Consider the following 14,494-nt stretch of genomic DNA (forward strand, 5'->3'; position numbering starts at 1 on the left):
CAGTTCCTACAGCTTCTTCTTGACAGTGACCACCAACGCAATGAATCATTCATTTGTTCACTGCAACATTTCTTAGCTGCACCAGTATCCTGCGGCTTCATTTCCAGCTACTCGACACTAGCATCTTGTCTTGACTACATCCTGCATCTGAGCTTAAATTGCAAACCCCATCTTTACAGCTCCACCACTTGCTCTTCTCAGCTACCACTGCACCTGCAACTTCATCAAATCTGCAATCTCAGTTGCATACACCACACAACAGCAATTCTGAAGTCAATCATTCGCCTTTGCCTCCAGCCCATGCATGACCTGCAATTTTAGTTCACAACCATCACCTTCTGTAGCTTCATCTCAGCCAGACTAACACCATGACTTCAACAACACCACAGTTACTCCACCACTGCATCACACTTTCAAACCTGAACAAACCATTAACAACACAATCTCAATTCAAGTACCTTTCTCAATCTCAATCTTTCAAGTCGATAGCAGTAGTTAAACAAATTCAACCCTTCACCAATCGAACCCTCAGTTTCAACTCCAGTAAGCTCTATCACTTGCCACTGACTCCAACCCTTCTTACAGCTCTAATCATCTTTATCTCCGCCTCAATTGCGTGCTACATCTTCCACCAAAAACCCATTACTTCTGCTCATGAACAACCCTCAATTCCATTGTTACACAGCAAATTCATCTCTATGTATCCCTAATTTCTCCAGTGTTGTAGCTTCTCCATTCTTTTATTCTCTCGATTCACACTGAGTTCTTCTCGATCTGGCTCTCAAGCAAACCCATGGCAGAAAATTCATCTTCTCCTCAATTCGAACAATCACCACAAATTCTTTGAGAATACAACATCAGATTCAAAACCCTTCTTCGACTTCTTCATTACAAACCCCAAATCATCATCTCTTCCTTGATTCACAACCAAACCCTTACTGCCAAATTCATCTCTCACCAATTCAGGCATGAAACTCATCGGTGTCTTACACCTGATTCATTCCAACAAACATCGACCAACAACCCTGGATTTCTGTATCTCCAACTCTCAGCTTCTTCTCGATCTCCCCTGTCCTCTCTTACAGCAGCCGCCATCATGGCTTTTCTCGATTTCAGGCAAAGTGAAGAAAGAAAATAAAAACTTCCAACTTGCTTCTCCGATTTTAGGCATTGCGTAGGAAATGAGACTGGATATAGCCACCTAGGTGAGCCAGATAAGGGGTAACCCAACTTATTTGGCCTGTCAGTTTCAGACCTCCGACAGCCCATTTACTTTCCTGCTCAACTGTCAGTTGCGCGGAACTGACAGTTCATTCTTCCCCTTCTTCGCCGCATAACCTTAGATAGCTCCGGCTACCACTCGCCTGTGAATTGATGATTCTGCCCTTTATGCTCTAAAAGAGTGCTTTCTTCCTTCTTTTGCTCCAAAGGACTCAATTGCACCTAATAACTCAAAACTAAACATAAGAGATGCAATTCACAAGCATAATAGCAAAGAAAGCGTAAATACTAGATATGAAATTAGGTGTTTATCATCTTACCCAATGCAAAAGATGCATTAACAAAGCGAGTTGCTTTCACCTTCATCTGCCATACGAAGGTTCTCCCAATCGGAATTAAGGTTTTGAAGCCTAGCATCCTTTTCACTGGAGTTGCCTTCAAATACGGTTTCTAAGATATCCCAAGCATCTTTAGATCTAGTGCAGTTTGTCACATGATGCTGAAGATTTGGGGTAATGGCATGTATGATAGCATTCAAACCGTCGGAATTTTGCTTTGCAGCAGTTATCTCAACAACGGTGTATTCACCAATAGGTTTGCGAACGTTTACATCACCAACTTCCACAACGGGAGCATCATAGCCATTAACCACATATACCCATGATTGAAAATCACGCGATTGAAAAAAAGCTCGCATAGCAATTTTCCACCATAAGTAATTGGAGCCATCGAAGACTGGTGGTACGTTAATAGAGATAGCACCTCTGTCCATAGAGTCAGATCGCTACAAACACGGACTTGTTAGGTCTTAAACGTGTTTGCCTGCTCTGATACCAATTGAAAAAGCGGGGGTCTAACAACACCACCCAATAATTCGATTAGCAATCTGTATGAACAAACTCCGAAATACTTTGCTAGAGAATCAATTAGACAGTCAGACTCAATCTAGATTAAAGTATCTTTAGGAGTCAATATCTCTCACTTGTTTTGATTTACTCAAGCTAAAACAATAACGAGTCTTTAATCAAACACAAGGAATAACTTGGACGGTACCAAAGACCAATATCCAAGGATCAATCAATATCAATCAACAACCAAAGGTTGGATATCCAATTGATGATCTTAACGCACAACCTGTATTATTTCAATTATATAAAATATAATGCGGAAAAGAAATAACACAGACACCAGAAGTTTTGTTAACGAGGAAACCGCAAATGCAGAAAAACCGCTGGACCTAGTCCAGATTGAATACACATTGTATTAAGCTGCTACAGACACTAGCCTACTACAAGCTAACTTCGGACTGGACTATAGTTGAACTCCAATCAGTCTCCCACCGATTCAAGGTACAGTTGTACTCATACGCCTCTGATCCAAGCAGGGTACTGCGCACTTGATTCCCTTAGCTGATCTCACCCACAACCAAGAGTTGCTGCAACCCAAAATCGCAGACTTGATAATAAACAAATCTGTCTCACACAGAAAAGTCTATCGAAGGATAAATCTGTCTCCCACAGAAAAACCCTAGGTTTTGTTCCGTCTTAAAATATAAAATCAAGGTGAACAGGAACCAATTGATAATCCGGTCTTATATTCCCGAAGAACAGCCTAGATTAATCAATCACCTCTCAACAATCCTTCTTGACTACACAAGCGGTTTGTCGAGGAATCACAAACAGTGAGACGAAGATGTTTGTGACTTCTTTATCTTGCCTATCGGAGAACTCTCATGATATCAAGACAATCAATAGATTGTACTCGTACGATAGAAGATGCAAGATCAGATCACACAAATACGATAAAAGTAGTATTGGTCTGGCTTCACAGTCCCAATGAAGTCTTTAAGTCGTTAACCTGGTTTTAGAGAAGAAAACCAAAGGTTAAAGGAGAATCGACTCTAGCGAGTGCACTAGTATCACACAGACGTGTGGGGATTAGTTTTGCACAATGCTAGATGTCTCCTTTATATATCCTTCAAATCAGGGTTTTGCCTTATGTAGGATCCAAATACCGCCTAACGGTAAGAGTTTGCGATATTATAGATAGAGCCTGCGAAGTTATAGAGAGAGTTTGCGAGAAGGTAGTGAAGCTTGCGAGAATGTAGTTTGGGCGCGAGATAAATGAGTTGTACTCCACTACATATGAGCTGTCATCCACTATGTAAACACCTATATAAATGGAAAGTCAGAGAGAGAGAAGAGTTTTAGAACTTGTATTATTATTATCTTTTTATTCTTTCCCAAAAAACAGAGAGAGAGAGCTCCAAATACTCATTAATGGAGTCTCAATGTAATTCATATGTAATTCAATGATCATAGTGAAACCTAACCCCGTGGATGTAGATCAAATTGATCGAATCACGTAAATCTTGTGTCTTATTTTCTATTTTCATTATCTTTATCTTTATTTTCATATCAAATAAGCTTAGATCTAGAAATTATAGCCATGATAATACAAGGGGTGTGTTGTAGAATTTCCTGCAACTACATTTTGGCGCTAGAAACACTACCTGCTACTTGTTAGATCGAAGAAGATTCAAAGAAATTAGTTATTGTTGGAATTGGATTCACGAGATCTACAAGCTTCAAGGTCAAATATGTAAGATTAAGCGAAAGCAATCAACGATCGTCATCTTCCATACAGGGGAACAACAAGATGACATTAAACGAAGCTACATCACCGATCATTCCTAAGAGGACAAAATCTCTTTTCCTTTCTTTAATTTTTATGTTCAGAAATCCAGATTTGGGAGTTTTTTAACAAAATTTTTGAGAAAATTTTCAAAAATCCATAACCTGTTTTCGTCAAAACATTGATTTTCTTATTGATTTAATTTACAAAAAGAGATTCAATCGAACAATTACAAAGATTTCAAGATTATAAAGATTACTAAGATTTCAAGATTACAAAGACTTCAAAATTACAGAGATTTCGAGATTTCAAAATTACAGAAAACTGAGAAAATTCAATTTATATGTTTGTATATAATATTTCTTTTGCAGAAAACAAAAATATTTTTGATTTGATTTACAAAACGCGATAGAATTGCAGAATTACAAAAATTTCACAACTACAAAGATTTCAGAGTTACCATGTATTAGAATTTCTCTTGAATATTTATTTTGATTCAAATGATATGATATTATGAAATGAAAGAATGAATGAAAGAGATGACAGAAATGAAAAGATGAATGAGAGAATAAAGAAACGTGAACATTTCGCAGAAACAGAGAGACGCGAAAATTTCGCGGAAACGCGAATAAAATTTCGCAGATTGGGGCGAACGTTTATGGCGTACACCCTAGTTCGCGAATACAATTTCGCAAGAGGAAAATGTAAGACCTAAAGTACGTCATATAAGGGGGTACCTGTTGCATGGCTCAGGGAAAGGTTACACCGCCCCCGGAACCTGAGTCATGGAGATTTGGGGTCAATAAAGCCCATCCGGGAGAGGCACCTTGGATTCTCAGCTTAAGCATATGACTTAGGTTGGGCGACTAAGGTAATAAGGACTCTCCCAAGGAGTGCAGAATCTGATCAAGGCGCCGAGGTACACGGTTGAGTCAAGAGTCCCAGGGGCGTTTGAAGCGTCCTTGCCATTCTTGACAAGTCTTGGCTTATACTGCACTCGGCACGAAGAAAACCCCACTTAGGGTGCAGTCTCGTAACCATAAGCCCTATAGGTAAAAGGGATAAGAGGCTGCGAAAACAACTGGTTTTTGTTAAGACTGGATGGGAGGAGCTAACCTTGTATGGTAGAAGTACGCCTCCTTGAAGGGGCAGCCAGGGGGAAGATAAGGGCGATACCCTCCACTAGGGAGCTGATAAGTGTCTTAAGACGCAAATGTCATGAGGCTTTTTACTCGCAAGGGTATTAAGACTTGTCATATTTGTGCGACAATCCTGAAGAGGCAATAATACTAAAGAAAAAGATAAGACGAGATCAATGGGTCATTACATGAAAGTGTGAAGACGTCCTGCGATTTCGTCGCAAGACGGCAATGTCATGGGGCTTTATTTTCGCAATAATATTTAGGCCTGTCATATTGTCTCAACAATCCTGAAGATGCAATAATACAAAAGAAAAAGTTAAGGCAAGATCAATGGGTTTTTGCATGAAAGTGCAAAGACGTCCTGCGATTTTGTCGCAATGACAAGAGGTGGCAAAATAAGACCTTTAACTAGGAAGGCAAAATAAGACCACATAAGAAAATGAGTAAGCAAATAAGCTTGCGAATATGTACATGGAAATGAAACTGAGGCAGTGAAAATGCCGCAGACTTGATATTATGATCATACTGTTATGAGATACTAATAGTGCAGGAAAAAGGAAAGATGAAACACAAGTAAGAACTTGTGAAGAACAATAACTACACGAAGATGAATGCATACACTAAATAAAAATCCAGAGAAATGAAGAATGGAAGCAATTTAAAGCTACATCAATTTTAGACGGCAAAATGAGCTAAGTAACACAAACCTTAACTATACATTGCAATAGATAAGCATTCTCATCATACAAGCATCATGCTCGCATCATAAAAGCATTGCATAAGCATTTCATGGCATAAACATCGCATACACATTTCATAACATAATCATCACATAAGCATTATGTTCGCATAAATACTTTACAAAACTGTACGGAATAATATTGCAGAATTTCGCAATAATATCGCAGAATTATTCAGGATTATTCAGAATTTCGCAGAAGAATTATTCAGAATTTCGTAGAATGTGTCAGAATTTCGTAGGATTATTCAGAGTTTCGCAGGATTATTCAGAATGTGTCATAATTTCGCAAAATGTGTCAGAATTTTACAGAATGTGATTATTTCGCAGAATGTGATTATTCCGAACGATATGATCATTTCGCTCAATTATTTCGCACAATTATAAGCAACTTGAAGAGATTATACTATCGCATGAGCACAAAACATGAGACAGAGGCAAGTACGTACTTTCTCAAGGATTCTGCCCTCATAGATAAAGAACAGGGGCAACTATGGATTACCTAGAAAACATTTTATGTTCTTTATCTTCTCGGCAAGAATCACCAAAAATGGAGTAATAATTTCGCATGAATAGAGGCAATACTTATTATTTATAGTCAAGGATGGATACTTTTTATATTTCGAGGATTAAGTACTTCTTATACTTCTCAAAGGATACTTCATATTTCATACTTCTTATATATTTCGAGGATTGAGTACTTCTTATACTTCTTCAAGGATACTTCATACTTCACATACTTCAAGAGATGATACTTCTTATTTACTTCGCAACGCTCCGGAACTTCACAAAAGAATAGAGGCAAGTACGTACTTTTAAATTCCAGTATTCTTTCGCTCGTTCCTTCATCAACAAAGATCAAAGACTACTCCAACGACACGTATCTCTCTCCAACAACTACAACAAAATGGATTTTTCCTTAAAGATCGCTCTTCAAGCAATATTCAAGGAAAAAGAGGCAAGATGTAGGATCCAAATATCGCACAACGGTAAGAGTTTGCGATATTATAGATAGAGCCTGCGAAGTTATAGAGAGAGTTTGCGAGAAGGTAGCGAAGCTTGCGAGAATGTAGTTTGGGCGCGAGATAATATGAGCTGTACTCCACTACATATGAATTGTCATCCACTATGTAAACACCTATATAAAGGGAAAGTCAGAGAGAGAGAAGAGTTTTAGAACTTGTATTATTATTATCTTTTTATTCTTTCCCAAAAACCAGAGAGAGCTCCAAATACTCATTAATGGAGTCTCAATGTAATTCGTATGTAATTCAATGATCATAGTGAAACCTCACCCCGTGGATGTAGATCAAATTGATCGAACCACGTAAATCTTGTGTCTTATTTTCTATTTTCATTATCTTTATCTTTATTTTCATATCAAATAAGCTTAGATCTATAAATTATAGTCATGATAATACAAGGGGTATGTTGCAGGATTTCCTACAACTACACCTTAGTTACAAAGAAATCCATATTCACCGTTAGACGAAAACCTGATTTAGATTCAAGCTAACATTTCTCAACCGTTAGATCGAAAACTTAGCTTGTCACACACACTTGGGTAGACGTTTACTGGGTTTGTGAAAACCATTCCCAAACGTGTATGTGTATGTTGGTTCAACATAGTAACCCAAAAGGTTAACCATATGAGCAATTCATATTAACCTAGTTCTTCTTCACCATAACTAGTTCAATTGACTCAAATGAACTAGTTAGAGAGTTGTTCAATTGCTATGAGATCTTATGTAACTACATAAGACACAATTGAAACAAAGATGATTCGATTCGATGAATCGGCTCATGAACTTTATAGCCACGGTTTGCATAAAGCATTCCTTAGTAATTTAAGTTTCATGTTCAGAGCACATCTTTAGATCATAACCACTTAATCTCACAAACAAGTTCGCGGAGTTAAGGCAACCGGCAGAGTTTTCCAAACTCAGCAGAAAATCTCGGCAAAGAGACTTCCGCCAGTTCGCGGACTAAACACGCAAACGAGTTTTTGGAAAATCCAAGCAGAAATTCTCGGCAAGAGAACTTCCGTCAGTTTGCGGACTTGGCAAATCCAATTCCTCCGGTTTCTCTCAATCAACAAAGTTCGAAAACTTCGGATTAAGGAATACATGGTTATGTAATATAAAATCTCATTTCAATCATTGAGACATTCTCAGAGGACGTTATATAGCCGTTATTTACAGACCGTTTCACGTCAGATCAATTCTCAAAGTAATTGAAACTTTTCATGATTTTCGTCACTAGGTGAAGATAAACTTGATCAAAGCGAAACGCTTTACCAACACACGATTTCGAGAAAAAGATAAGTAGTGAATACTCAGCTCGAAATGTCAAATGTGTATGATCCAGTCTATATAGCATACAAATTTTTGTCTCATAAGAAGTAGAAGATAGTTTAGATATACTTTTGAGTGATAGATAAGTTCAAGTCTCCACATACCTTTTTGTTGATGAAGTTCCACGGTTCCTTGAGTAGATCTTCGTCGTTGTATGATGAATCGCCATAAAGTCCTTGAGCTCAATTATACTTTTCTATCCTAGTCCGAGACTTAGCTATAATAGACTAGAAATCAAGACTCATAGTTTTGATCACTAACATTGACAAACATGCTTGATATAGCAACGCATGCGAGGTCGACCGAGCTATGCTCTAACAGTTAACCTACGGGGTCTCGGTAGAAACTTAAGGTTAAAGGAGAATCGACTCTAGCTTATACAGCTAGTATCACACAGGAGGTGTGGGGATTAGGTTTCCTAGTTGCTAGAGTTCTCATTTATATAGTCTTTAAAATCAGGGTTCGGAATCAATGTTAGCTTAGTAATAAAGCATTCAATATTCACCGTTAGATGAAAACCTGATTAGATTCAAGCTAATATTTTTCAACCGTTAGATCGAAAACTTAGCTTGTTACACACAAATGAAATGCACGTTTTAGGTTTGTGTAACCGTACCCAAACATGTACATTTAGTTGGTTCAACATTAGTTAACCAAATAGTTAGCCATATGAGCACTTTCATATCAACCATATTCTTCTTTACCATAACTAGTTCAAATGACTCAAATGAACTAGTTAGAGAGTTGTTCAATTGCTTAGATCTTATAGAAGTATACAAGACACAATCGAAGAAAAAACGATTTGATTCACTCGAATCGATTCATGAACTTTATATCCACGGTTTGCAAACTTGCATTTCTTAGTTACTATAAGTATAAGTTCACGAATAATCGTTTTTAGAAAATAACCAACCTAAGTACGCGGACTTAAGTACCCGGAATAAGTTTGTAAAAAGTTCACAAACTCCAGCAGATTTTCTCGGGAAGAGAACCTCCGACAGTACGTGGACTGGGTACGCAGAATGGGTTTGCGGACTGGGTTCGCAGACTCTGTTCCGGTTTCCTAAGCAACAAAGTACGCAGACTTTGGTTCAAGGAATACAGACTTATACATATATGTGTTACCACACAATGCTTATATCCAACAATGGTTATATATTTTAAACTCTCATTTCAATCATTGAAACATTCTTAGAGGACGTTATATAGTTATTATTCACAAACCATTTTTCGTCAAAGCCATTTTCAAGTGATTGAAACTTAATATGACTTTCGTCACTAGGTAAAGATGAACTTGGCCAAAGCGAAAGCTTACCAACACATATTTCGAGAAATAGATAAGCGAGATAAACTCGGCTCGAAATAGCAAATGTGTATAATCATAGTCTATATAGCAAAACGAATTTTGTCTCAAGATAGGAGATAGAGTAGATAGATTTTTGAGTGATAGATATGTTCAAGTATCCATATACCTTTTAGTCGATGAAGTTCCACCAGTTCTTTGAGTAGTTCTTCGTCTTGTATGATGATCGCCATGGAGTTCTTGAGCTCAACTACACTTTATATCCTAGTCCGAGACTTAGCTATAGTAGACTAGAAATCAGGACTTATAGTTTTGATCACTAACATTGACAAACATGCTTGAGATAGCAACGCATGCGAGTTCGACCGAGCAGTGCTCTAACAGAGTCTTCTGGTTCTTCTTCTTATTATTGTTAATTTGATCAATGAACGCACTGGTTTCTTTATGATATTCTTCAAACTATTTTCCCTTTAAACTACTCAATATAAATTCAATGGAAGAACGGAGGCAGTCGCACTTAGGGTAATTTTTTATTCAAAAAGTCTTTGTAGACCGAGAAAAAAAAACAGGTAAAAACTGCCACACACAAACCACCCCTGCACGTCTCCTGATGGGCTGGGCCCACTGAAACCCACAAATAAAAAAAAATCGTGGGAGACGGTTTTTACCCGATTTTTTTCTCGGTCCGTAGAGAAGCGCTCATTTTTTATTTTTATTTTGGTAAAACTGAACTACAACATCATGGCCCTGACTGTGCGCAAATCAAATCAATTGAATTTTTTTACTTTTTTTTCCTTATAAACTACAGTGAAAAACTGTTTAACTGGGATGAGAAATAAACATGTTCCTGTGTGCGAGGCGTGATTAGAAGAAGAACTTGCTAGGGAACTATTAAAAGGTTCCTAGAAGTTACCCCATCTTAGTATGTGCAAAGCTATGTATATAGATGATCGTACTTAATTATACAACGTAATTCTTTAATGTCTACCTAGTGAAACTGATTATACCATATACTTTAAGTTATCTTCAGTTCGGTATGATTCAACCATGGACTCAAAAGTAGATCAGTGTTCTCAAAAAATAGTCATCGATAAGATTTTTATTCTCAAAGAGTCAAAGGGATTCACACAAAACCAGTGTTCTCAAAAAATAGTCATCGATAAGATTTTTATTCTCTAAGAGTCAAAGGGATTCACACAAAACCACATAATACGTTGTTCGTTGATAATCAAGACCAAGATCTTTATAAAGTCGTCTCTCCCTCTAGACCTCTCTATGTATCTACCCCAAAACCAAAAGTTTATACATGAATCAACTTCAAAGCCTTGTAGAAATTTTGAGCTTCTTGATAATTGATCTATTTTAGCAACTATCGTTTCTTTTTTATTTTCTAGTTAGGTCAAAGGTGATGAGGAGAAAAGAGAAACCGCGGAGCCATGAAGATTAAAATATTTCTACTGAGTTTTAGAAAGGGGCACATATGGATAGGGGAGCCACAGTTCTATCGACGGGTCAAACCGATGATTAGACAGGGCCGAGGCATAAGCTGTTAAGGTTAAGGTCAGGTGCAAATGGGTGTTGGTTAAGGTCAGGTGCGAATGGGTGTTGGTTACTGAAGTCTTTAGTGAGTCTCCTGTATCACTTAATTCGTCTTTCTAGACAGATGCAGGCCTGAGATGTGGGGAAGAGATAGGCGCCCGTCTAAGCATCACACAAAATGCATCCCTTGTGCACCCCTTGTTAATCCACCCATATCTGTCCGAACATCTTTATCCTGCGTCTAGTCGGGTTGACGATTTACGTAATTCCATAAAGCTATGGCAACCTTTACATGCTACCTAATCGCTTTTTTGTTCATGCAGTTACTGCCGGTGTTACTTAGAAGTTGCAACAAAAATTGAAGTGCACTACCAAGTAACAAAATCTAAAGAACAGTCTTCAAATTCATTGCCTTCGTCTTCATCACAAGCAACAAAGAATTCACTCAAAATTTAAAGACATTTGTGATATAGGAACCAGGCCAAACCATAGTTCTTCCTCACCAACACCAAATGATTTATCATCTTTTGAAAGTTAAGAAGATCCTAAGTGGGAAACTAAGTGAAGAGAAGCAAAATTTGGAATTGATCATAAATAAGCTCCTTTATGATCTTGACCATATGAAAGAACTGGATCCAAAACACAAATATGGCTAGAAATTCTCTGTAAATCAAACCATTACTTTAAACTACTATTATCACCACTACAAAAGTTTAACCCCAAAATGAAAAAAGGTGTCTCCACCTATACTAGTCCAACAAGTGATGTATCCAACTAAGTAGGCCATCATGGCAGGAGAAAGAAAACAACTTGACCAAACTAACAGAGTCGTACCACCAATTTATTCTTCAACCTCAACAGTTCCCTTCTCGCTCACATAAATACCATCCAAAAACTTCCTGATATCTTTGTTTTTCACATGGCATTTCTGTCAAGAACAAACACAGAATAATCAGAATCAACATATTTAAGAAGCTGATTTCAGTTAATTCTTAAAAGCACATACCTGGTTGATCAAGGCACAAGATCTAGAGACAAGCTCAACATCATTCCCATCCAACACAAGCTCATCCTTGACCTTCTCAGACCTGACAATACTGACTCCATCAAGCATATCGACCTTTCTCACCTATACAAGTACAAAATCATGTAAATAGCAAGAGCAGTTAGACTCTGATTCAAATAACCTACAATCAAAAATTGTAATATAACCAACAAACTATAGACACCTTTAGTGCATATTTTATAATTACATCTCATAAATTATAAATATGCCAGTTAAGTAATGCTGGGAGAGATTCCAAAGTACAAACTAGCTGCATATAGTATATATCTGGTTATAGTGAAGCCCTTAAATCAAGAAAACCGTTTAACAGACTCCCAAACTGAGCTTAGTCTCGTGATACAATCAAAATTGTAATATAACCAACAAACTATAGACACCTTAGTGCATATTTTATAATTACATCTCATAAATTATAAATATGCCAGTTAAGTAATGCTGGGAGAGATTCCAAAGTACAAACTAGATGCATATAGTATATATCTGGTTATAGTGAAGCCCTTAAATCAAGAAAACCGTTTAACAGACTCCCAAACTGAGCTTAGTCTCGCGATACATCTGCACGATGGTCATGCTTCATTTACAAAAGTTGAGAAACAATACTATAGAAATACGTCAACGCCCAGATTGTTATGAGACTCTTGATTTTCATACACCAGAAAAGTTACTGGTTAAGACTTCGAACCCATCACAACTGCAAATCCTATTGTAGAGAAAATATATGGAAAAGGTATGTAAACAAAAGACCAAAGTAAACTCAGCACATCTTTGTAAATCCCTACAGATACACCATCCCATAGAATGCTACCATCTGAGCTTCACAGTTTAACTTAAGGCCTTAACCTATCAGGTGCTTCATAGAAGCAGACATGAAAGCATGTGCTACAGTTTTCTAATGACCATCTACTCCTTCCTACCTACTTACAAGTACCATTAGGACATCATAAAAAGCAACATCTTCTTAGGGATGTTGCATGTGAATGGTTATACTACAGCACACTGGTGTTTTTCAACCCAAAATATTAACAGATATCTTACTTTATGCTCAGAATAGAAACCCATTATTTATAATATTGTGAGCCATATATTGCCTAAGTAATATTTTGATGCAACATCATACAAGGTTTCATATGCAACTAGATTTTCTAGAAACAAATGTTATTGATCGTTCACAATAAATCTAACCATATAAACAAACTTGATTTAAAGTTTTAAACCCCAAAACAAAAATCACCTAGATAAAGCAAATCATATAATATTACCGTCAAACATAATATAGCACAAAGTATCTCAATAGCAATGAAAACCCTAAAAAAGAAAATTAAAAAAAACAAGCAAAAAATAAAAGAAGAGTTGATCAAAGAGGAGATACCTTCTTCTCCCCGAGAAAGTTACGGATCTCGATACCCTTATTTCCGTTGGTAATTGAAGCGTTGATGGGAAAATGAGCATAGACAAATCTCATCTTGTACCTATACCCCTTAGTAACACCAGTAATAAGATTATTAACATGAGAAAGTGCGGTTCTAATTGAAGCAGAAGTTTTTCTAGATCCAAACCAAGCATCAACTTTAAGTTGTTTTTTCCCAGTTTCAGCGTTCTTAATAAGTTGAAAATCTAAGTTAAGATGTTTAAAGTTTCTAATCAACTTTCCTCTTGGTCCTTCAACTTCAATCATCTTTGCTCTTACTTTGATTTTCACTCCATCTGGAATATCCATGGTTTCGCTAGACAAGATTGTCTTCATTTTTGCGGAGTTTTGTTTCTCTGCTTCTCTCCTCTCTACTAATGGGGCGAAAGAAATTTCTCTCTCTTTGCAATAGACAAATAACAAAACTCTAGGGTTTTTGCTAACCTCATTTTAATGAGCATATTACCTAATTGCCCTTACCTACATTTCATGGACCTGAATATGGTTAATGGATCTTCATGCCCAGGGGATTTGGGGGCAAACCCGTGGGTCAAACTACAGCTTCACATGCTTAAAGTTAAAGGGGTTAGTCAACTGCTCCCTCCGTTCCTTTTTAATAGGCTGGTTTCCTAAAATAAATGTTTCAAAAAAATAGGCTGGTTTCCTAATTGGGAAAGTCAAATGTTACTTTAATTTTCTGGGACCATTTTTCTCTTAACTTCTTTTGATGACAAGTGTCACGTGGACCATTTCACTATACTTCTTTTGCTGACAAGTGTCATGGGGACCATTTCACTTCACTTCTTTTATTGACAAGTGTCATGAGGGCCACTTTCAATGATTAGTTCTCTTAATTTCCTTAATTTTCTCTAAAAACAAAACCAACCTATTAAAAAAGAACGGAGGGAGTAGAATTTTTTTTTTTGGCTAAGAAAAACCACCATGGATTAAATTAGAAAAGAGTTACAAATATCAACCAGAGGTTCCTTCCTTACAAGATAACCCAAAAAAGGAGGATAGGAAACCCAGTTGTACTTAATACAACGATTTTTAGCTCTCTTAGCTAGCCTATCAGCTAGATTGTTTTT

At 37.1% G+C, this 14,494-nt stretch overlaps 1 protein-coding gene across 1 annotated transcript; it reads right to left on the reverse strand.

The window, feature by feature from the left end:
* Positions 1–11,499: 11,499 nt before the first annotated feature.
* Positions 11,500–13,810, reverse strand: LOC113310872 (60S ribosomal protein L9). Its single transcript, XM_026559688.1, has 3 exons — positions 13,368–13,810; positions 11,939–12,061; positions 11,500–11,860 (listed from the first exon to the last, which is right to left on the reverse strand). The coding sequence occupies exons 1-3, from the start codon at positions 13,740–13,742 to the stop codon at positions 11,774–11,776; spliced, it is 585 nt and encodes a 194-aa protein (XP_026415473.1). The 5' UTR covers positions 13,743–13,810; the 3' UTR covers positions 11,500–11,773.
* Positions 13,811–14,494: the final 684 nt, after the last annotated feature.

The sequence above is a fragment of the Papaver somniferum genome, chromosome 9 (assembly GCF_003573695.1).
Source record: "Papaver somniferum cultivar HN1 chromosome 9, ASM357369v1, whole genome shotgun sequence".
NCBI classification, from domain to species: domain Eukaryota; kingdom Viridiplantae; phylum Streptophyta; class Magnoliopsida; order Ranunculales; family Papaveraceae; genus Papaver; species Papaver somniferum.

Bases quoted from the DNA above. Each gene is read 5' to 3' on its own strand.
- LOC113310872 (XM_026559688.1), bottom strand. From the start codon at position 13,742: ATGAAGACAATCTTGTCTAGCGAAACCATGGATATTCCAGATGGAGTG. The intron at 12,062-13,367 runs GTATCTCCTCTT...GTACTTGTATAG, and splicing joins ACTTTCTCGGGGAGAAGAAG to GTGAGAAAGGTCGATATGCT. The intron at 11,861-11,938 runs GTATGTGCTTTT...TGTTCTTGACAG, and splicing joins CTTGTGCCTTGATCAACCAG to AAATGCCATGTGAAAAACAA.